This window comes from Aulonocara sp. 'chitande type north' Nkhata Bay, linkage group LG7 (assembly GCF_057382095.1).
Source record: "Aulonocara sp. 'chitande type north' Nkhata Bay isolate Kocher_YH1m ecotype deep benthic linkage group LG7, A_spYH_male_GT1.1, whole genome shotgun sequence".
Lineage (NCBI taxonomy): Eukaryota > Metazoa > Chordata > Actinopteri > Cichliformes > Cichlidae > Aulonocara > Aulonocara sp. 'chitande type north' Nkhata Bay.
Genome location: NC_141350.1, coordinates 65,622,654 through 65,645,837, shown reverse-complemented (window position 1 = coordinate 65,645,837; position 23,184 = coordinate 65,622,654). Strand labels below are relative to the sequence as shown.

At 43.2% G+C, this 23,184-nt stretch overlaps 1 protein-coding gene across 3 annotated transcripts in view; it reads left to right on the top strand.

The window, feature by feature from the left end:
* Positions 1 to 23,184, top strand: part of ndrg4 (NDRG family member 4) — a 62,216-nt gene that overhangs the window by 22,140 nt on the left and 16,892 nt on the right. For 2 of the 3 annotated variants that reach the window (XM_086302005.1, XM_086302004.1), the window contains exons 3-5: positions 10,257 to 10,347; positions 12,679 to 12,837; positions 18,206 to 18,244. In XM_086302005.1, coding sequence (XP_086158131.1) covers positions 10,257 to 10,347; positions 12,679 to 12,837; positions 18,206 to 18,244 — 289 coding nt within the window. The remainder of the gene's footprint in view (positions 1 to 10,256; positions 10,348 to 12,678; positions 12,838 to 18,205; positions 18,245 to 23,184) is intronic. The other variant, XM_086302006.1, reaches the window with a different exon arrangement.

The following is a 23,184-nucleotide window of genomic DNA, read 5'->3' as shown; positions in this document are numbered from 1 at the left end:
ACACACTCACACATATGACCAAGAGTTGTTAAATTGACTTAAACTTTTTATTCAATATGACCTGAAATGACTGAATGACACCATAAACTCGATAGCAAAGTGTTTACAGAGGTCCAGTAGACTTGTGGTGTAATCTATATTGGTGAATATCATGCGCCACTAGGGGGCAGTACTTACCCTTCTAGACAGGAAGTGATGCTATGTCATGAACATAGAGTGAGCTGGAATAAAGATGGTGGGATTCCACGTTATCGCCTAAATGAGGAGTTTTATTAAAAGAGCCCAACGCAACATGGTGTCAGAAGTGCACTCGCTCTAGGCGGCGAAGAGAGACAGTGAAAAAAAAATAACCGTCAGCTTGGCGAACGGCTAGTGACGAAAATGACGGAGCAAGCAGCAGCATTACCGGCGACTCCTGGCCCGGTTACGGCAGCTCCACCAGCGGCTACTTTCACCATCAAGCCACCGGAACCGTTCGACTTCACAAAGCCCCAAGAATGGGAGAAGTGGATCAGACGTTTCGAGCGTTTCAGAATGGCAAGTAATCTGAATGGTTCAACTGATGCTAACCAAGTGAACACATTAGTATACTGCATGGGAGACGAGGCTGACGACGTGCTAAGGGGACTAGACCTAACAGACGGGCAGCGCCAGCAGTACGATGCGGTCAGAAACGCATTTGACAGACATTTTGTCCCCAGAAAGAATGTGATTTATGAAAGAGCAAAGTTTAATAAGTGAGTACAACAGCCAGCGGAAACAGTTGACTCCTTCATAACAGCTCTATATGCTCTCGCTGAAAACTGTGAATATGGTGAACTCCACGATGAACTTTTGAGGGATAGGCTCGTTGTGGGTCTTAAAGATTCATCACTGTCGGAGAGAATGCAGCTCAACAAAGATTTGACGCTAACCAAAGCTATCACAATGGCGAGACAATCTGAGGAAATAAAAAGACAGCAAACTGACCTCAGAGGCGAAAGCAGCACAGGCAAAACAGCCATGGACGCCGTGCATGTCAGAAAGTCACAGCCCAATAAATTCAGAAGCAGAGAGCAAAAGCAGTTCAAGCCACGAAAACCACAAATAAAAAAACAAGAAAATAAAACGTGTTTTAAATGTGGAAAAACACAGATGCACCCAGCAGCACAGTGCCCAGCTAAAAATGCGGAATGCCACAACTGCGGGAAACGTGGACACTACGGGAGAGTTTGTAGGTCTACAGCTGTGCATGAGGTGGCAGACTGTGCAGATGGACTCTTCCTAGGTGAACTGGATTCAGGAGAAGACCCGTGGCTTGCTAACATCTGCGTGAGAGGCAAAAGCATGACCTTCAAATTAGACTCGGGGGCAGATGTCACAGCTATCTCAGAAGAGACATTCAAAGACATTAAGCACCCAAATGAGCATCTGCAAAAAGCTGAGAAGCCACTGTATGGACCAGGAGGTGCAGCACTGACCGTGCTTGGGTCCACAAAGGAGGACATTTCCTACAGTGACAGGAGCACTGCAGAGACAATCTATGTAGTCAGAAATCTGCGTGTAGCTCTCTTAAGCAGGACAGCTTCTGTGAGACTGAAACTAATTGCCCGAATGGACAATGTTGACCTTGAGACAGTGAAGAAAGCGTACCCGAAGCTATGGGATGGGCTCGGGCTTGTTCAAAAACCGTACACGATTAAGCTGAAGCCCGACGCTAAACCTTATTCACTGAAAGTGCCCAGGCGTGTTCCGCTCCCACTACTGGGCAAAGTCAAAGCAGAGCTACAGAGGATGGAACAGTTGGGGGTGATCAGTCGTGTGGAGGAGCCCACAGACTGGTGTTGCGGCATGGTCGTAGCCCCTAAAAAGGACAAAGAGACAGTCCGCATCTGCGTGGACATGACACCTTTAAATGGGTCGGTGTGTCGTGAAAGATATATTCTTCCCTCTGTCGACCAAACACTAGGCATGCTCACAGGGGCGCAGTATTTCTCCAAGCTTGATGCTAACATGGGCTTTTGGCAAATACCGCTGTCCAAAGAATCTGCTCTCCTCACCACATTTATTACGCCATTTGGGAGGTACCATTTCAACCGTCTGCCATTTGGTATTTCCAGTGCACCAGAGCATTTCCAAAACATGATGGTGACGGAAGTGACAGCCGGCCTCGCGGGAGTCGTATGCCACATGGACGACATCCTGGTCTGGGGATCTACGAGAGAGGAGCACGACATGAGACTCCACGCTGTCCTCGACCGTGCAGAGAAGGCAGGCGTCACCCTGAACATGTCAAAATGTGAGTTTGGCAAAAGAGCAGTGAAATTCTTAGGATTCATTGTGTCATCTGAAGGCATGAGCCCCGACCCTGACAAAACAGTGCGGTGCAGAAGATGAAAGAACCAAGCACTGTGAGTGAGCTTAGGAGCTTCTTAGGAATGGTGAACCAGCTGGGGAAATTCATCCCAAACCTTTCTGAAAAAGACAAACCACTGAGAGACTTGCTTTCAACTAAAAACATGTGGTACTGGGGGCATGAGCAACAAAACGCCTTTAACAGTTTAAAACAAGAACTGTCATCTGCACCAGTGCTACAGCTCTACAACCCAAACAAACCCCAGAAGATCTCAGCAGATGCTTCTTCATATGGGTTGGGGGCAGTCTTACTACAGAAAGACAATGATTGACATTGACAGCCACAGAGCAGCGCTACGCTCAGCTGGAAAAAGAAGCGCTAGCGCTCACCTGGGCCTGTGAAAGATTCAGTGACTTTATTCTAGGGCTACACTTTGAGCTTGAGACCGACCATAAGCCACTAGTGAGCCTACTCGGAGGACAAGCCCTGGATTTGCTTCCACCGCGGATACAGAGATTCCGCATGCGCCTGATGAGGTATTCTTACACTATAAGGCACATTCCAGGCAAAAGCCTCACCACGGCCGACACGCTGTCACGGTTGCCGTTGGCAGGCAACGTGATTCCCAGAGACAATGACCTTATGGAGGACACTGATATCTACGTTGACACAGTGCTGGAGGGCCTTCCTACTAGCAGCAAATACCTTTCAGATCTCCGTGAGCAGCTGCAGTCTGACAGCGTCTGTTCGCAAGTCATGAAGTACTGTGCAGAGGGCTGGCCGGACAGGAACCAGCTGCAGGGAGTGGTAAAGCACTACTGGTCTGAAAGAGCAGTTTTGAGTGTACACAATGGACTACTACTGAGAGGTACAAGGTTGGTCATACCTGCAAACATGCGAAACGCAGTTCTGGACAAAATACACGAGGGACACCAAGGAGTAGTCAAGTGTAGAGAACGTGCGCGACAAGCAGTGTGGTGGCCAGGCCTGAGTAACCAGATCGGTGAACTTGTCCTTAAGTGCAGGCTGTGCATTCAGGAGAGAGTTAATGTGAGGGAACCTCTTATGCCCACACGTTTACCTGAGAGGCCATGGCAGAACTTAGGAGCTGATCTGTTCACACTAAAAGACAAAAACTATCTGTTAGTAGTGGATTACTTCTCGAGATATGTCGAGATTGCTCAACTCAGTCCAACTCGTTCAGCCAATGTGATTGTGCATTTACAGTCAATATTTGCACGCCATGGAATCCCTGAAGTATTGATCACCGATAATGGGCCACAATTTGCATGTCAAGAAATGAGAGACTTTGCAAAGGACTACTGTTTTGAGCATGTTACCAGTAGTCCCAGGTACCCGCAGAGCAACGGCAAAGCGGAGAGAGGCGTCCAGACCGTCAAGAATCTCCTCAAAAAGGTTAGCGATCCATACAAGGCGTTGCTGGCATACAGAACAACAGCACTGGCAAATGGCTACAGCCCGGCTCAACTTCTCATGGGGCGCAGGCTTCGTACTACCTTGCCAATGCTTCCTGAAACCTTACAGCCCCGTCTGCCTGATTTTCAGCAGGTTAGTTGTTCGGAGAGAGAGAAACGGCTGAGACAAACCGAAAGTTTTAACAAGAGACATAGAAAAAGAGAACTGGATAAATTGGTGCCAGGACAACCAGTCTGGATCACGGATGCAAGAGCACAGGGCACAGTGACAGCAGTCCACCCGACTCCACGATCGTACGTCATCAGTGGGCCCCAAGGGACAATTAGAAGGAACCGCAGTCATCTTGTGCCGATCCCGCAAACAGAGGCTCAAACCGAAGCCACACAGATCCAAGCTACTCCTACAGAGACAGTTTCTGAGCCAAGCGCACCCCATACACCAGGTGTGGTTAGAACCCGGTCTGGTAGGGAGGTGATTAAACCGAAAAGACTTGATCTGTGAAGCTGATTGTTTGAAAACGGAAAAGTGTGTTTCAAATGCTAAGTTGTGGTTTTAAGAGTAGCATGTTGAAAAGAAAAAAGTGTTTATTCTGTTACAGGTTGAAAAGAAAAGAGAAAGTGTTTATTCTGTTACAGGAGGAAAAGAAAAAGTGTTTATGACAATACTGACTTTATGTTTCCTGAAATGTTGGGGTATGCCTGTATTGAAAAAACTATATGCAGTTATGTTTTGTTTGAAGAACAAAAGAATGTACCAGTCTGACTTCAGTAAAGGGGATGTGGTGTAATCTATATTGGTGAATATCATGCGCCACTAGGGGGCAGTACTTACCCTTCTAGACAGGAAGTGATGCTATGTCATGAACATAGAGTGAGCTGGAATAAAGATGGTGGGATTCCACGTTATCGCCTAAATGAGGAGTTTTATTAAAAGAGCCCAACGCAACAGACTAGGGCTGGGTGTCCTCACTGATTTCTAGAATCAGTTCGATTACAATTCACAAGACCTCGATTCGATCGATTTGATTTGAATCGGGGAAATTTTGCCTCAGACAGTCAGAAATATTATAATTCTCATCATTTATCAGTACATATCCATATTTTTATATCTAGAAAAAGAAAGGTGACAATTGTGAGACTTTATCAAAGGCGTAAGCATCACAGTGTTAAAGTAATGGACCAAAAAACACCGAAAAACATGGAGGAGATTTTCCTGGCCTGTCTTTTTATAGCAGGCGGTACAACAAAAACAGAAGAAAACCATGAATCAACATATTGCGGCGAGCTCAGACAAGGAGGAGACAGAGGTGTCATTTGGTCTTGCTTCCCGCAAGTTAGCCAGGGAGCACAGCCGTTATTTAGCATTCAACAGAAAACACAACAACAACAAAAAGGCGCTCTCTCCACCCAGAAACACACAGTCGCAGAGAGAGAGCGTCACCTGTAATCATAGCAACATAATGCTGCCGCCTGGAACAACAGAACGTAGCTGTCAAACGCCAAACACCCCTGACCCACTACATAGCCCACACCTAAGGGGTCAGTCGTCCCCGACAACCCCATTACCCAACACAAAGGCGATCTCGAATAGCAGGGGACCCCATCAGAACATGGGGTGCCACCAACATCCCCTGCCCCGGCGGCTGCTGGAGCGGGCGGTCGGTACGGTGTCTGTCCTGGTGCAACATTACCATGCGCCCCGGGCCTGGTATGCAGATACGGTAAACCAGTTCTGTTAGCCGCTCCACGACCTCTGCCGGTCCTTGCCAGTGACTGCACAGCCTGGGGGGCACTCCTCTCTTGCGAACCGGGCAGCACACCCAAACCTTGTCGCCAGGCATGAAAGCTCCCCCTTGGCACCTGGTGTCGCAGGCTCTTTTCTAGGAGGCCGTCGTGGGTCTCCACATTGTTGTACTGGCAGTGGTAGACCTTCACTTCGAGCCCCTGTCCCGACACCCCCGTCCAACCTGGGCATTGTGCCGCCTCCAGCCAGGCCCTCACCTGAACCAACGTTGCGTCAGCCTCCTGCTCCCGCTTCAGCTGCTGCGTGGTCAACGGGAGCCATCCCCCTCGGCTGGCTGTGGCCTGAGCAGTAGCCATGCCCAGTGCCTCCTGGGCCCGGTTCTCCTGTCGTTTCGAGAGGGGCAGCTGGTGTGGGCGCAGACGGATGGGTTGAGCAGAGCCGGTGTCGATGGTGTGCTGAACCAGCCGCGTCTGCCTGCAGTCTTTGTCACTAGCGGCGATGATGTCCACATTCTCGTCCAGGAGGCACCTCAACCGCTGGCACTGGTCAACGGTGAGACCTACGCTGCTGCGCTGCCACAGGTCATCAACAGCTTGGGTTGTCTCGGTCGAGGGAGGTTTGTCTGGCCTAGAGGCTGGGGCTGAGGCGAGTAGAGATGGTCCAGAGCCACCGGCATCCGAAGTCTGTTGAGTGGCAGCTGCCTGAAGCCCGGCTTGTCTGTCTGTGGTCCCCTCCGTTCCCTGCTTTTGGCCGCACTGGAGGGCCAGAGTCTCTGTACCAAGAGTGATAGCCAGCTTTACGGTGTCAACACAGGCCCCCCAGCGGGTCAGTAGATCAAGGCTGATGATGCACTGGTCTTGGATGTCAGCAAGCCAGAAGTCATGCACCAGCTCCAGATCCTTCACTCGGATCCGCAATGGTTTCTTCCCCCGCATGTCAGTCCTATCCCCTGTCACCGTCATCAGCTGGGTGTCGGTGGGTGACCAACCCATCACAAGTGGCCCGGACATCCCAGGGAGCACCCCAGGTCGTATTAGGGAAATAGTAGACCCCGTATCCACCGGAGCCCGGCAGGGCTGGTCCTCAAAACAGCAGCTCAGGTAGAGTCCCTTGATATGCCCGACTCGGCCCACCACCGTGCATTGTTCTTGGAGGGGGGCAGGAAGCTGGAGCGGTGGTCCCCTCGCTACACCGCTCCCCCTCTTGTTTCCCTGAGGCCGCATAGTTCTGGTCTTCGGGGCGGGCGCCAGGCAGTCGCGTGCCACATGGCCAGGCTCATCACACCGGTAGCAACGGTCGGTCTGTTGATGGGACGCCCAAGTTCGAGGCATGGCCAGGCGTCCGTGTTGGCGCAGTCACTCTGGAAAGAGTCCTCGCAGAAAAGCATGCAGGCTAAGCTCCTCACGGGCTGCTGCTGGGAAATCCGGGTAGCCACGACAAGCATACAGCAAAACATCCACAGCAAAGGTGCCCAGGCTCTCCCCCGGCCAGATGGTCAGATGCTCCCTGCTCTGATCAGTGGAGTGCCGCTGCCCAAATCGCCTCTTGATGCCATGGTGAGGGCCTGGAGCTCATGCTGCTCTGCCGGGGCTAGGTCAAGGAGTACCTGCAGTGCATCTCCTTCCAATGCTAGCGCTAGGTGCGTAGCAGCGCTCTCTCCACACAGAAACACCAGGGAACACAGCTGTAACTAATCAGGAAAACTAGACAGGGAAGGTAAAACTAAATACCAAACATACAAGAAAGGGCTTACCAAAATAAAACAGGAAATAAGTAAACTGGGGAAATCACTGATTGAGACTTTTACAATGGAAGGGTGACAGAAGGGAGGAAGGGTAAACTGAAAGAAGGAATACCAAAAATATAAACCAGCAATCAGCAGGACTTAGAAGTTCAGCACACAAAATACTGTGTTAGACATCCAAAACCACAACATACATTCTTAATTCTTGTTTTTAAAACATTAAAAATAAATTAACTTGTGATTGTATACATGAAGTTTTTAGGTCCCAGTGACTTTCTATATATTCTGTGCCATGAAACACATGCCCAGCATTAAGTGACAGACTCAGTAAACTGACGTAGGCATTCAGCTCTGGAGAATTTAGTTGAGCACCAGACACAAAGGCTGCAGTCTACTCTGTGCTCAGAAAGTCACCTTCTGTCACTGCCACTAGCACAGACAGAGCAAGTCATATATTTGTTTTGACTGGTGAAGCTTTGCTTAAAAAACGCTGCTGCGATGATGTGTTTTGTTTCCTAGGGTGGAAGATTCTTTCCATGTTAAGTAGTAGTTCTGACATTGTAAGGTCACACACACCCACACAAACACACACTTCATCAGCGTCCAGGAGCAAGTGTAAGTGGCATCTGGGCTTTGTCTCTTTAAGGGTGTTGGATAAAACGCAGAGATTATGCTGCATGACTGCCAGAGAGAGGAGAGAGGCTGCAGTAGAGGACAAAAGAGGCTGGAGAGAACGAAAAATGAGACAGAAGGGATCAGACGCAGAGATGATGATGTCACGGTCAGGGTGGTGCTGAAGGGGATTTATCCAAATCTCATTAAACATTTTGGATATTTCATATAGTTTTGGTTTTATGTTATATTTTCAGTATCTATTGCTTTGATATTTAATCGATTCATGTAACTGAAATTTGAGAAAATTTGAAAAGGAAAATGTCAAATAACACCTGCTGCACATCTATTACTGAAAATATTAGGAGTTGGTTTGACAAGGCAGTTAGCTGGTGACCATACCTGCAGCTTTGTATGGTCACCTACAGAATCCATACATGCTTCACCAAAGCCTGAAAGTGGTTAGCATTTACAGACAGCAACACAGTGGCAATGTAATTACAGTGATCAAATCCTGGCTGGGGCCTTTCCTTTTTTGCTCTTTGCCTGCGTGGGCTTCCTCCGGGTGCTCTGGCTTTCTACTGCAGTCCAAAGATGTGCATGTTAGCCTAATTGGTGATGAAACTGGCCATAAATGTGAGGCAGAGAAAGTCCTTAAAGTGTATAGAGTGAAGTACTTTTTGAAATCAAACTGTAACACAATTCTGTCAGCCGTGCATGCAGCTGATTTGGGCTGATGGTTACCAGTGAAGGGCATTGCATCTCCTCAGTTTGTCTTGATAGTGCTATTTAATGTAAAATAAATGCAACAAAGCCTTCCAGTGCTGAGGCCTGCAGTATCAGCTAAATTAGCCCTGAGCCCTTTGAGCGTGGGCATGCTCCTCTGTGTTTCACTGTTGGTGGACTGATGTCAACATCTAGCACTGTTAATCTTCTGATGCTGGCTGAGCCCACTCGCAGGGTGTGTTCATGTGTCAGTGTCTGTTGGCTTCCTTGTGTGTAACTACGTGCTGTGGCCGTGTTGTAAAGCACAATAAGCCTGCTTGATCAGACCTTCACGTAGCCCTGTTTTTCTTGCAGCGTGTGTACTCCCAAGCTCCACTTTTAAAAGAGGAATTGCGGTCAGTAAGCATCTATGTCCACTCCAATTGTGAATGCGTTTTTGTTACTTTGCAAAGTATGATCATTACAGTGATGATCATACTTTTCCTCTTTATTCCTCTCCACTTTGGTTTACTCCTCGGGGACTGACATACAGAGTCTAGAATTGTGCAGAACCACACACTATGTAAAAGATGGACATAGTGTCTGTGCTTTAGCCCATATTTTATAGTGTGTGCATTTTAAGCCTCAGTGTTAGTATTTTGGCTACAGCCATGTTTTTGGAGCAAGCATTAGCCATATTTGAACAAGAGCATGGAGCGCTATCATACCTGCTAACTAACTTGTTAGAGACCAGTTGGCATGTGTTTGGCTGCTGCAACATTTTCTAGTATTTACATGTTTACAGTAGCGTTTAAATACAGCATGTTTTTTTTTATATAAAAAGTGGGCGTAATCATAGCAACATCACTCACGGATTTTGAACAAGAAGCTTTAACATTAGCATTTTGGTTGCTAGTATATTGTGCTTTCGAAGCCAGAAGCTAGTCTATGAAACATGCTTCAAAAGCTACCAACAAGCATTTACAGAAGTGTACATTGATGTTTAAGAAAAAGCATCACTTTAAATTTAGGGCTCAGGTTTAACATGAAATGCATTCTTGGAGTCATTTTTTGTTTAATTGTGCTCTTGAATTATTTTTGGATAAAACTGCCATGTTTTACCCTTTTGTTACAACCAATATCACAAAAAGAGAAGGCAAAAATATGCATCTACAAATGTCATAAATGCCTCCAGTGGATCGACTGACTCACTGTGGGGGATTTGCTCTTAGACATTTCTCCCAGGCTTTTTAAAATTCTGGTCATTACTGTGCTCTAGATTCTCTCCCCCACTGTATATGTAAATTTTGTCTCTATGTTTCCAAAAAGTGATAGAAATACATTTTTCATTGCCGTAAAAATTTTCAAAGGATGGCAGCAGGTTTGTAGCAAAGCTGTTTTGCATCATGATTCCGTCTCTGTTTCCAATCAGCTCCTCATCTGTGAGCAGCTCTGTTTATTCCAGGTCAGCAGAAACATTTAATCAGCGATCCGATTCCTCCCAGATTTCTGAAATCATCCGGTGAAGGACGTCACCGCTGCCGTCTTCTCACAGAGATGCGAATGATTGTTTTATTTTAACTGTTGTTTTAAGGTCAGCTCCACAGCGTGCTCTGTGTGATGAAATGCGAGCGTAACCTTAGATGTGTCTTTTTCTGCGTGTTGCCATGGTGATTGCAGGTTGCTGTCCAGGATGGCGGGGATGAAGGAGCAGCAGTTCACGGAGGAGAAGCCCCTGCTGCCGGAGCAGAGAGGAGTGGACTCAGACATGGTTAGTCGACCTGTTTATTTACCGTGCGTTCTCTTTGTTGCCATTAACCTTCCTGTCTTGTAGCTGATTAGCGTGCGCAGGACGACGTCCTCAGAAACTCTTGGCATATTATAACGGAGATGTTTGTGCTCATTAGCTGTGATGACTTATAATTAGACAATGAGCTTGTTTACCAGTGGAGGAGGAAATTAATGAACTCCATCCAACCATGACTCTTTGATAGCAGCACTGTGAGAAGATGAAAGCTCATTTAAGAGGAGGGTAAGAGAGAGGGAGGGAGCGGTGCAGGACATAGAGTGAAAAACAGCGAATAGGCAGTAGGTGGTTAAATAAGAGCCACTTATTCCAGTCCACTTATCCATTAAATAAGCAACAGGTACAAGTTGTGGCTGAGTCAGGGGCGCTTGAATGCCTCTCATTGCAGTAATGATAAAAATGGTATAGACAATACCAAATGAAAAAGTTACTTGAAGAGGCCAGATATGAGCAATTTCCTGGTGAAGTGACTTTGTGTTAATGGAGAAGAAAGAAAAGAGATGAAGGATGCTTGAGCCAATACAGCAGGGCAAGTTCAGAGAAAGAAAATTGATTGCGCACCCTGATTGGGCAATTGTGACAAAGCTGTTGTGATCATCATAGAAACAAATTGGCAACAACATCAATCAAACCCAGAAGAACACGAAAACAAGCATAAATACATGTGGACAAGTCCTGTGCTTCAGACAGGCCTCTTATTTGTGCTGGAGGAATCAGAGAGGCGGCAAATAAAACCACATTAGGCGTGACTCACTTTACCAGTGCGTCAGAAATAAGACATCTAGTATATAGAGTAGGTCTTTTTTGTCTCAGTAGCTTATTTGAAGGAGCACAACATGCCACGCATCAATATGAACGACTAATTCTGCCATTGATCAGCTAAAGGTTGTTAGCCCTGCTCATTACGACTCTCTGCTTGTAAATAACGGAGCCATCGATCAAGCTACGTGTCTGCACGACTCAAGTTATCGTTCAGTCGAAGAGCACTTCACCCCAGACACACTCACACTTTTATCCCCCCCAGCTCTTTCAAAGTCTGTTGCTCCGGTGTTTGCAGTAGCATGTTAGTGACCTTTAAGAGCGGTTACTGAGTGATTACCTTCTGGAACCAAACACTGGTAAACTTGTCGTAAGGCATGTCGGACTAATGCTGCATTCAGTTCATATGGGGACAGCGGAGACGTCCTAAAATCCAGCGAAACAGAAACTGTAAGATTTTCATGTGTCTAAGCTTTTAAAACTAGAAATAAACTAACAGTGGTGCATTTAAATGGTAGAAAAAACTTAGAAGGTTCTCTAACTAATACGTCCCTATAGTGAAGCGCGGTGGTGGCAGCATTATGCTTTCTTTTTCTCAGCATAATATAATATTGCTGCGACATGAATAACCACAAGCCAAGGAAAAAACAACAACAGCTGTTGTTTCACACTAAAAGCCTCATAACAAATAAAAGATTTTTGTACACTAACTTACTAGTGCTTGAAATTTGAATTAGTTTAGATTTTAGGGGTACTAAGGCTAAAAGGACATCGCACAAAATGTTACTTATGTCTTATTATATCATATAACCTGTAATAATAATTCATTCTAACATGACATCTAGTATGTCTAAAAGCTGAGACACACTTTTCCGCTCTGAAGCTTCCCTTGTGATATGAATCCAGCATGGTCCTGGTTTTGAGTTGCATGTGGACAGTCTACTCCAGCAGGTCTCTGCCCACAACTTGTTCCTCAATAAAAGGAAGGCCACAGATCTTCAGCCTGACCTTTTGGGATGACACTGGAACAGAAACAAAGCAATTAAGTTACGCAAGAAATCTCCTTCCTTGGACATTTAAAGGCTTCGAGCAGGCGTGTCAAACTCATTATTTTTCACTGGCCTGATTTACAGCCCAGTGGTGCTTTGTTGGTAAGTCACAATATAAATGCCGGTTCATTCTAATTTGATTTAAAGTAATTAATATTAATAAACTCGGTCTTAGTAGAGAAGTAAAAGATCCTTCTGAAAATGTCCAAAACACATAGATAGTCAGAGTTGTGGGATTTTTTCCGCACATTCACTTTAAGGTTTACAGTTTTTACCCATCGAGGGACAAAAACATGCAGCGTATATGAATTTAGATCAGGCCTGTGAACCTTATGTTTGATGTTTGACACCCCTGGAGCTCATTTCTAAGCGTATTAGAAATAAACCATGAATGATTAGCATGTTTTCATGTTGACTGTATGTTGCTGCTATGTCTTCCCCAGATGTTTCCCAGTAACCACCTTGTTATGCTTGTTTCACAACACAGCAGGATAAAGGAGAGGAGGCATCAGGGGGGCTCCAGGGCCCCACCGCCCCCGCGCCTCTTAACAACCCCCCTCCCCCCAGTCGCTCCACTCACCGCTGGCATGTCTTCGCACGGCACTGGCTCCGCCAGACCCGCCGTCGGACCAGCGGGGTCCTCCCGGTAACTACCATAACAAGTAGAAACATCTGATCACTAGTACACTGATTCAAACACACACTAGACTAGACACTAAAGTAGATGTTTAATATTCTAAGGTGGATGACAAAGTCGGGAGCAATTATGGTAAAAAACAGTTCCTGTGTAGAAAATCTCACTTAAGTAATAAGATCAGTAAATTGTTCACAATATTTAGTTTTAAATTCAAAAATCTCAACACAAGTAAAGGTTTATGTAAAGATATTTGCCATTTTTGGCACCGGTAATTATGGTTATGATATTTTTTTAAACATAAATTGTGTTAAATTATAATAATAATAATAAAAATAATAAATTTTATTTATGAGCGCCTTTCAAGTCACCCAAGGACACTTTACAATAGGATAAAACACTTAGTAAAACAATGGCAGAATAAGAACAATAAAATAAAAGCACAAGATAAAATGAACAAACTGTGGATTCACAGTGAATATGCAGATTTGAACAGATGAGTTTTGAGTTGTGATTTAAACTGGGGGAGAGAACCAATGTTTCTTATTTCTGGGGGCAGAGAGTTCCACAGCCTGGGAGCAGAGCAGCTGAAAGCTCTGCTTCCCATGGTGGTGAGGCGGAAGGAAGGTACAGCAAGCTGGATAGAAGAAGAAGAACAAAGTGAACGGGCAGAACAGGTGGTGGTTAACAGGTCAGAAAGGTAAGGAGGAGCGAGGTTATGAATGGCCTTGAAGGTGAGCAGAAGAAGTTTGAAAATTATCCGGAATTTCACAGGGAGCCAGTGAAGTTCCTGAAGAACAGGTGATGTGCTGGTAGGAGGGGGTTCTGGTGATAATGCGAGCAGCAGAGTTCTGAACCAGTTGAAGCTTATGGAGGGATTTTTGGGGGAGACCATGCAAAAGAGAATTGCAGTGGTCAATACGGGAGGTAACAAGACTATGGACAAGAATGGACGTAGACTGGGTGGAAAGAGAAGGAAGCAATCTATTAATGTTACGTAGATGGAAGTAGGCAGAACGGGTGAGATTACTGATGTGAGATTTATAGGAAAGTGAACTGTCTAGGATGACACCAAGGCTCTTAACCTGAGGAGAAGGGAAAACTGTGGAGTTATCGATGGTGAGTGAGAAATGGTTTGCCTTCAAAAGGTTGGATTTGGTGCCAATAAGGAGGATCTCAGTTTTATCCTCATTGAGCTTTAGAAAATTAGAGCTAAACCAGGATTTTAACTCGGATAGACATTCTGTAAGGGAAGAAGGTGGGAGGGAGGAATCAGGTTTGCAAGAGAGATATAACTGGGTGTCATCAGCAAATTGTCATTGTCACTATAGAAGAATGTAGCATTTAGTATCAGTATTAGCATGACAGTAGCTAGCATGACAGTTGTAGTGACGCATTGTAAACTTCTTGTCAGATTCAGAGTCAAACTCTATAAACAAACAAAAACTAAGTCCAATGACCGAGCATCAGTTTTTTCTCTTTCACCAAATGAATAAACAATAAAACTGAAGCGTTGTTACCATACGTAGTTTGTTATATCACATAAAAATATTATATCATATATCAATATAATCATATTACAAGAAAAAAGTAAAAAATGTGTCAAAAAAACAACCGACCTGGAAACTACCACAGCTTTGCAAATTAGCCTTTAACTCTGATCAAATGTAATTTTTTAGACTTCCAATTTTATTTTTCAATGTTTTATTCTTAAATGTTAAATATTTTAAATGTGTTAACAGCTGCAGAAGAAACATGTTTGGTTTGCAGTGCATATTTTCCTTTATACGTCAAATACTTTCACAATAAAATCCCCATATCTTACTCTTATATATAATCTATAAAACCACTTGCAACACACAAACCTGTGACTAGGCCTACTATCTTGTAGAGTATTATTTATGCTGCTTTATACTTGTTGCCTCAATGACAACATTGTTTCCCCTCTCCGTTCTAAGATCAGACTTTATCACATCATTCCTCAGATCTTTCTCTACCTGATTAATTATACGTAGTCCTGCATTTCAACAAAAATATCTGGCGGGGAAGAAAAGAAAACCCCTAAAAATGAAGGCAAACATTCACTAAACCAGCTACTGACAGCGAGTCAGAGATGCCGGCAAAGAACCACAACATCTCCACAACAGCGTCACTATGCAGCCTTACAGAGTACACAGTCTGTGGGGATCACCTGCAGTAAAGGAAGCCTTACACCATCTCTAAGAGTTCATCCCTATTGGTTTCCATGAGCAGTGTGTTTGTGATCTTCCTTTTCCCTGAACTGAGATGCAGCACATCCCCTACTCTGCTGGGGATGGGAGTAATAAGAAAGAGAAGAGTGCCACCTGCTGGTGCGACCACCGTACTATCATCACTAACATTTTCCATCTGAGAACAATGCATGAAATCTGCGGGGACCGAAGTTGCCCTTTACGTTTCTGTGTCACCCTCACACCTTCACCTTCTCTAACAACCACACAGTTAGCTCATTCTGTTCTGCTGGGCAACTTCAGGTCCCGCTGTTTTTAGTGACATCTTTCTTTCTTTTTAGGTGTGTCCCTGATCTGACTCTGAGTGCCACTCCTTTCTTTTTTTTCAGTATTCATTGCTAATTACTTAAACTTCTATCATCCCTTATTCCAGCACTTTTTCTTTTGACTATGCATATGTGCAGATTCCATTTTTAATGTTGTCATATTTTCTTTCAGAAATGTTTCCAGAATCCCTCATATAAACTCACAACCTAAGACTCAAACTGTGCATGTTTAATAACGAAGCAGTGTGAAGACCATCTGTGTGATGTTCTGATTGGTGTCTAACCTCATGTGCATGCACTCACTTTTTTTTTTTTTACCGGATTTCCAGATGTTCCTGCTCTGCTTTAAGCTTTCCAAAAGCAGCAGAGCAAGAATAAGTGATACATTCCAAAATAACACAGGTTAGGATGGGTGAAGTCACCGTTGTCATGACAAATGGCAACAAAATCCTTTTAAATGTTACTCCTAATCATGTGTTATTTTATTACACATTAGGATGCATTTATTTATGACAGAAAAGAAAAAAGCTTTTTATAAATACATCTGCTCTCAAACGATGGGCTCACTGTGTTTATTTGTGTCTTAAAACAAACATCAGTTTAGCTGAGCACTGAAACGTGATGAACTGTGGGATACTGTGGGACATAAATCAAGTGTCTGCCTGTATTTAAAACTGTGCACGTGTGTGATACTAATGACATCATTATGAAATTTAAAAAAGTAAAAATTCCTTAATAAATGGCTAAAAATGTACATTTAAATAGCTATTCCCTTTCTGATATAGCGTGCTTTCCAGTTAATATGTATGTCTCTAGATTGGACGCTGCCAGTGGAGGTAGGTCAGACATGACTAGAACCCCACCTGGATGCTTCCTTGGTGAGGTGTTTAGGGAATGGGAGGAGATCCCGGGGCAGACCTAACACATGCTGAGGGCTGAGGGTGGCACAATCTCTGCCTAGGTCGCTGCCTCTATGGCCCAGACCCCAATAAACACCAAAAAGATTGATTTTCTTATGTTACTTTTATGGAGCCGGATCAGTAGTTGTTGGGTTGTCCATTAAAACAGTGGTTTCACTGTAATATCAAAAAATATTGTCTGTTTGGACATATTTACTTAATTTTATTAGTTCGTATACCATCATAATAGCATTTTAGTTTTCTACCATTAACATAATGTTAATTAACATACCATTAACAGTATGTTTTATGATACTCGCCGTTTTTTGAGCTTGAAATGTCATTTTAACTTAATATATAATATATAAAAAATATCACTTTAATATCAAAAGTGTTTTTTTTTTAAAAGTAGCATCATATCCTGGGATGATTTTTTTAATGGATATTAATATTATATTCTGCTTAATATTTTGTATTGTCGACTTAAACCTGTACATGTGTTACCATAACTTCAGCAGCAAGTACTTTTTTAAATGAAATTTTACTCTGGATGAGAGTCACTTGATTGAAATCTCACGTGTGAGCGTTGTTTTAAGACTTTAGAAAAGGTGAGCCCATCCTTTCAACTGTCAGTCGAGACCAGGTTCCCTAAAAAGTGAGCCCCTCGTGCAAGATTAAAAAATATCGACTGTCTGATTAATAATTTGTCTGGCAGAGCTGGAACGCTTTGACTGTCACAGCTGTCACGTTGACTCAAACCAGCTTGTCATCAATCAGTCTCTGAATTTGATTTGATTTTTTTTATTTTTGGCAGTGAAGGTGTCAGACTGGCCCAGAGGACGTGACTCATTTCACCGCTGAGGCCAGACGACAAAAGTGTTATTTTTATGCCTCGATCATTTACCTCAGCGTTACAGCTGCACACGCTGCTGAAGTGGCTCCTGTCAAGGGGATCTGGCTGTTTACTTCTTTTTTTTAAAAAAATCACCATTCTCCATCACTTTTTCTTTTCTTACTGCGGATTTGTTCCCAGTTTCCCACATGCGCTTTAATAAATCATCTTTGTTGAATGGGAATGCACATTACAGCACTAACCGCACACGCAGACGTTTGATAGACTGCAAACTATTAACTAGATGTAAAGTAAGAACACTTTTTTATCAGTGTTTATCTAGTATTGCATTGCATCAAGTATACTGTGGCTCAGGAATCAAAATGAAAAATAGTCAGTGCTGGAAAGAAAGCCTGCATTTCAGATTCTGCTGATTTTTACTGCTCTCTGCAGCACTGTCCTGTGTGTGTGGACGCAGGCGTCTTCAGTTTATTGTTTCCCTCTTTCTTTCTCAATAAGCAACATTTACGTTGTATGTAAAATATCAAATTGGGCATCCAAAATGGTACATTCATAAAGAAGAAGCACGATAACCACGAAATCAAAGCTGTGGTTTTATCCGGTTCTGTAATTTTACACAGTTCTTGAAGATTAATTCAGTTATTTCCGCATACAGTTTTAATGATATAATAATTCTATCTATCAAGAAGTTATTAAGCAATAACCAGATGAATGCAGAAACAGGTGACTGCAGAGAGGAGTTAAACACTGTGCTGATTTGCAGCTTCAGGTTGTCTTGCCCTCTGTTGAATCCATTCGGACTGTTGTGTAAAAACACATGTATATTTAGAGTCACAGAAATGACCATAATGACTGTAAAAGTCACAGACAGTACAGTGCATTTTGTGTGCTGTACTGCTGACGCGCCTCTGGGAAACTGTGTTGTTGTGTGTCTGTGGTTTGGACCTACAGTGCACAGTCTGTGCTGCTCTTCAGTTCCAACAGTGCATGTGTGAGGAATATTTCTTTGTGTGACTTCAGACTACTTCTTCTTCCAGTTTTAATTCTTTCTCTCTCTCTCTGTCTGTTATGTCTGCTTGTCTCTCTCTGCAGGATAGCTGTGAACAGCTGATGCCACCAGGTGACTGGAAGGTATGAGTAGATGTGTGAGAGAGGAAGCTCGACTTTCTCTCTCCGTTACCTTTTTTATCATGTGTTTTGTGGCCTTTTCATCTTTCTTTGTTATTACTTTGTGTCAGCTTACTTGGGTAAACAGTGATGTCTTCCTGAATCAAATGATCCCTTCAAGAGGGAGATGACAATGAAGTATGGAAGTGCCTTCTGGACACTGGCACCAATATATTGCTAAATATTGAAAAAAATCAAATGTATATTGAGCAGTATTGAAACTACTTAGAAGCTACATCTGGCGATGTAGTGTGCTTCTTGCTTGGACTGATCTTTTTCTCCTAATCCTGCTAAGTACTGTAACTCCACACTCAAACACACTGCTGCTTGTAAAACTTTTCAAGCTAACCCTTGTTGAAATCTCCCAATTCTTTTAATCTTTGGGCTGAAGGAAGGACAATACTCGGTGTATAAATGCTCAATCAACAATCATTTATTTCCATACAATTCAACAATCAGAGCATTACAGCGTCCGGACGGGAGAGATGCTTGCAGAGGGTCAACAGCATGTCTCAAAATGGTAGCAACTTTCACAGACTTTTATAGCTAGTAACAGCCCCCCTCCTTGTCATAAAAGCTGCATCTTCACATGTTTTCTAATTCTTAGCGAGCCTGGCTCCTGACCTTGCCTCCCTGTCTTTCCGTGTGAAGTAGGAAGGGGGTTAAGGAATGTGGTTTTATCTCTTCTGCCCAGACACCTAGTCTACTTCACATGATTCAGCAATAAAACATTTCAAGAAAACAGTGTAAGACATTCACAGCTGATCAAGGATACAGAGTAATGCACACTTTATCTAATGAACTACAAGTATAATAGAGACTAAACTACATACATAGCACACCATCAGAACTAAAGGATAATATATGGCCTACATCTGTTAACCTAATTTACTACATTGACTACTGGTCATAAAATGGCATATGTTTAACTACTAGTCTCAACACCCTCTCTGTCCTTATGGCCAGTGCAATAGCTCAGTAGTTAGCACTAGGTTTGAATGCAGGCCAGAGTGGGACCCTTCTGTGTGTGTTCTCTTTATACTGGCACTGATTAATTCTCCCTGGACCAAGGCTTGCAGGTTCGAGTTGGTCCCCTGACACCTTATGATAGCTGCTAATTGCTCCTAATTCAGTAAATGAGTTTCCATATGGGGATCAGCAAAGAATATCTTATCCACCTTCAACTCAGACTGCTTCCTTGTGCAACCTTTGCTCTTAAATATTTGTGTCATTGGTGCTGACTTGGTTTAGCTGAGTAGTTTAGCTCTTAAAATGTGGCCTTGAATATATAAGTTACATTTTGGCTACTTGGTACATAGAACACAGAGCTGACCATAAAGAGGCATCACAGTGTCACAAACATCAAGTAAACAAATGTCTTTTATTTGCAACATATAGAATAACTGCTGTTATCTAAATTTGCACATTTTATGACCTGCATCACATTTGAAGTATTATCATTCCCGGAACGTTTAATTAAACTTTTATTTATACATGTAGTCCCATTGAGACTCAGAGAATACACATTAAAACACAGGAGGGAAGCAAAAGCTAGAATTACAACAGAGCCAACAATAAATCAATAAAACAAACTCACAACGAGGGCTTTTCACAGCAAAAACGACTTTGTCACCAACTTGACTATGAGTTGCTGGGCCATGATTTTTAACTGGACCCAGCTAATTAGCTAATAACACCTGAATAAACTTTCATGAACTGTTACATAATCTGGTGAATAAGCCTTGAGTGGAGCTTCACACTTCACCTCTGCTGGTTTATTTTAATCAAACGTGTGCTGAGCGTCAGACGTTTCACAGAACACGTCTGCTTTACACTTCCACCTGATGCTTCAGATGATAACGCTGCATTTTAAAGGTTTCTGCCTCACTTATAAAAGTCATTCTTTTCCACGTGATGTGCGATTTCTGTGAAAGTCTGTGTACGATGGGTAGGGTAGGGAAAGTTTTTACTACTTCCTCCATGATCCATCGTGATTGCTCAACTGATAAAGGAGCTCTCACACAGCTTTCTAGTGGTGACACAAAGTACGTCATTATTTTTAAAACATCAGCATTGATACTGGACTGTATGAACATGTGTGTGATCTAAAGATGAAAATGATTTTTAAAGGACTTTACAGTTTGTTATAAAACAGTTTGACTTCAACAAAAATATGAGTGACAGAATTCAGCATCTAAGATCAAAAGGAAAGCCCCGAAGTAGAGCAAGCCAGGAAAGGCCTCGACCCACTACACGCAGTAGATGTGGGGCAGAAAAACTTGTTGCAGTTCTTTGGCATCTCGTTTTGTGGTTTAGTGTTTTTGTGGTCTGTTTGGATCCTTGTCGGTTCACGTTTTAACTGTTTAAAGTCATTTTATGGCTGCTTTTGTGCTGTTGTTGGGTTTCTTTTTGTGTTTTTTTGTAGTAGTTTTGCATCCCTTTGCGATTTGTTTGCATAATGCAAACGATCTGCATTATATTGTTTAATTACAGCGCTCATTAATGTAATGGAGGCACATAGTGGCAGCTGATGGGCTGACTCTAATTACAAAACCCCAAGTCTTTCACATTCACAGCTCTGACTGCAGAAACACTGCTAATACACATGTTGTTTTAAATAAGCTTAGTTAATTATTCCCTGAGTAAAAGGAGCTTAAAAGCTTTATTTAAACAGGCTGTCGCAGTGAGATCTTTTTTTCTCAAGCGATAACTGTGCACGGTTTCACAAAAGACAAAATATACAGATGTTCAGAACTTCTTGCGCCTCTTCTTGTTCTTTGTGCTGCTCCCTTTAGGGGACAGGACTGTCTCACCAACCCTCTGCTTCTCACTACATTTATCAATCTTATCTGTCATCTTCCTCTTTTCCTCCTGCCTGGCAGCTCTGTATTCACTGTCCAATATATCCACTATCCCTCCACTGCAAATGCCCAAAACAGTTTAAAGCATCTAATATCCAAGTGAAATAAAATAATGTTGCTTCATTCTGTTTATACGCAGCAAACATTTGAACTCCTTTTCTCCAGTTTCAGAGTGAACATGTTAAGAGGTACAGCTAGTATTACTGAATCCTTAGAGTTAGCTGTAACTTTTGATAGAAGACTCAGAGACACATATTTGTGGTTTTGCCTTATAGAATTCAGCATCTCTGTGCTGGGGAAATAGGTTTTGCAGCTGTTTGAGCTACTGTATTTTAATATAACCAGTGATCAGCAGTAACCCAGGAATCTACAGCCATAAATAAACACCATCTCTTCATCAACAGTTCTAATTTTACGATCGTAAGGTGTTTGGAGATGGACGATGAGCTAAAAAAATCTCTGCTGAATTTGTGAAAATGTGCAGTTGGTTTGATCAGAGTATCGAACAAAGCTTTGCCGGATGAGAGATTCCTGAAATGTGCCAAAAGCAGACTTTAGAATTGTAGGGAAGAGTCACTGGGATTTAAATTACTGTCATTTATGTACAAATGCAGATTATGGTTTTAATAGTAAACAAAATATCAGCGGGCATCTACTCCTTTTTGTCCAAGAAACAATTACAGTGCGTAGGCTGCTGTGAAATCACAATGTGCCATTTTTATTTTTGCACACAGACTAACAGTGGACACTGCGTCTGTAGTCACACAGTAAAGCTGCTCGTATTAAAGGGACGGAAATTTCAAAACGTTATTTTGGTCTATCGGGCTACGGTGTGAATAAGCTGTTGTTCTCTTTACAAATAAAAGATTGCATCATAAAAATTCTTCTAGCTGTTGGTAAAAGGAACATTTTCTTCCAGAGGACTGAGGTTTAATCCCAGTTGGTAACATTTTCTTTCTGTTCCCTTTGAGGCTTTTTTCATGTTCACTCACTCTTTGGTTAGGTCGAGGTACTAAAAGTAAGTGTACAAAAACATCATGATTTATATGTTTTGTATTAAAAAATTTTTTTTTTCTTTTCCTCTAAAGCTGGCAGACTGATTGACTGTAGACCTAATATAGGCGTATAAGAACTGACTGGGTTAAAATTTACATTCATCACATGATGTGAAAACATCAGTTTATTGTGAAATTTTTGGTAGAAATGCTCATAGACATTCAGATGATTATAGATCAGCACCAAATTTAAATTATGATCTGAAAAAAGACGTGAGGAATCAGAATAGTTGTGCCTGCGTGGGCCTACGAATTGCTGCTGAGATAAAAATGTTTGACATTTAATGAGCAACATATTGTATTTCATTCCTGCGTTTGAATCCGTTTCTGCGTTGATTTTCCCATTGCTGCTCCTCGAAAGCTTGATGGCAGAGACTGTATGTTTAACGCAGACAGCATGATGCAGACTCAGCAGGGAGAGAGTTAATCTCCAGCAGGAAGGGAAAGGGGGGACAAAGTAAAAGAGAAAGGATGGGAAAGCAAAGAGTGGTGTTTACAGTTACTAAGTCAGCATGTCGAGCGCTCTCTCTCAACAGGAAAGGGGGATAGAGTGGGAAAGAAAAGAAGGCAGAAAGGGAGAGGAAAGAGGGAGAACTGAGAGACAGGACTAAATGCAGGGCTGCTAAATGAGAGCGCAGAGAGAAGAGGGGGAGGGCCTGCAGCCAGCTCGATAGTCACTCAGACACCATCCCAGCCATGAGAACATGCACGTATCCCTCGCTCTCTCCACCTTAGCATGCTTCCCTCAAAATGGAGAAATACAGCAACTGTACACAGTATTATTCATTAAAGATAAAGACTGATAACACCAACGATCCTGTTACAGAGCAATACCCTGCAGGGAAACATCAGGTACTAACATTCATGTGGATGTGACTTCGACACGTACCACACGTACTTCAGCAATGTTGCTGAGCATGCACGATTCCATCTATAACAAAAGCTACTCTGAGCTCCGGCAAGCTCTCACAGCAGGACACCACACTTC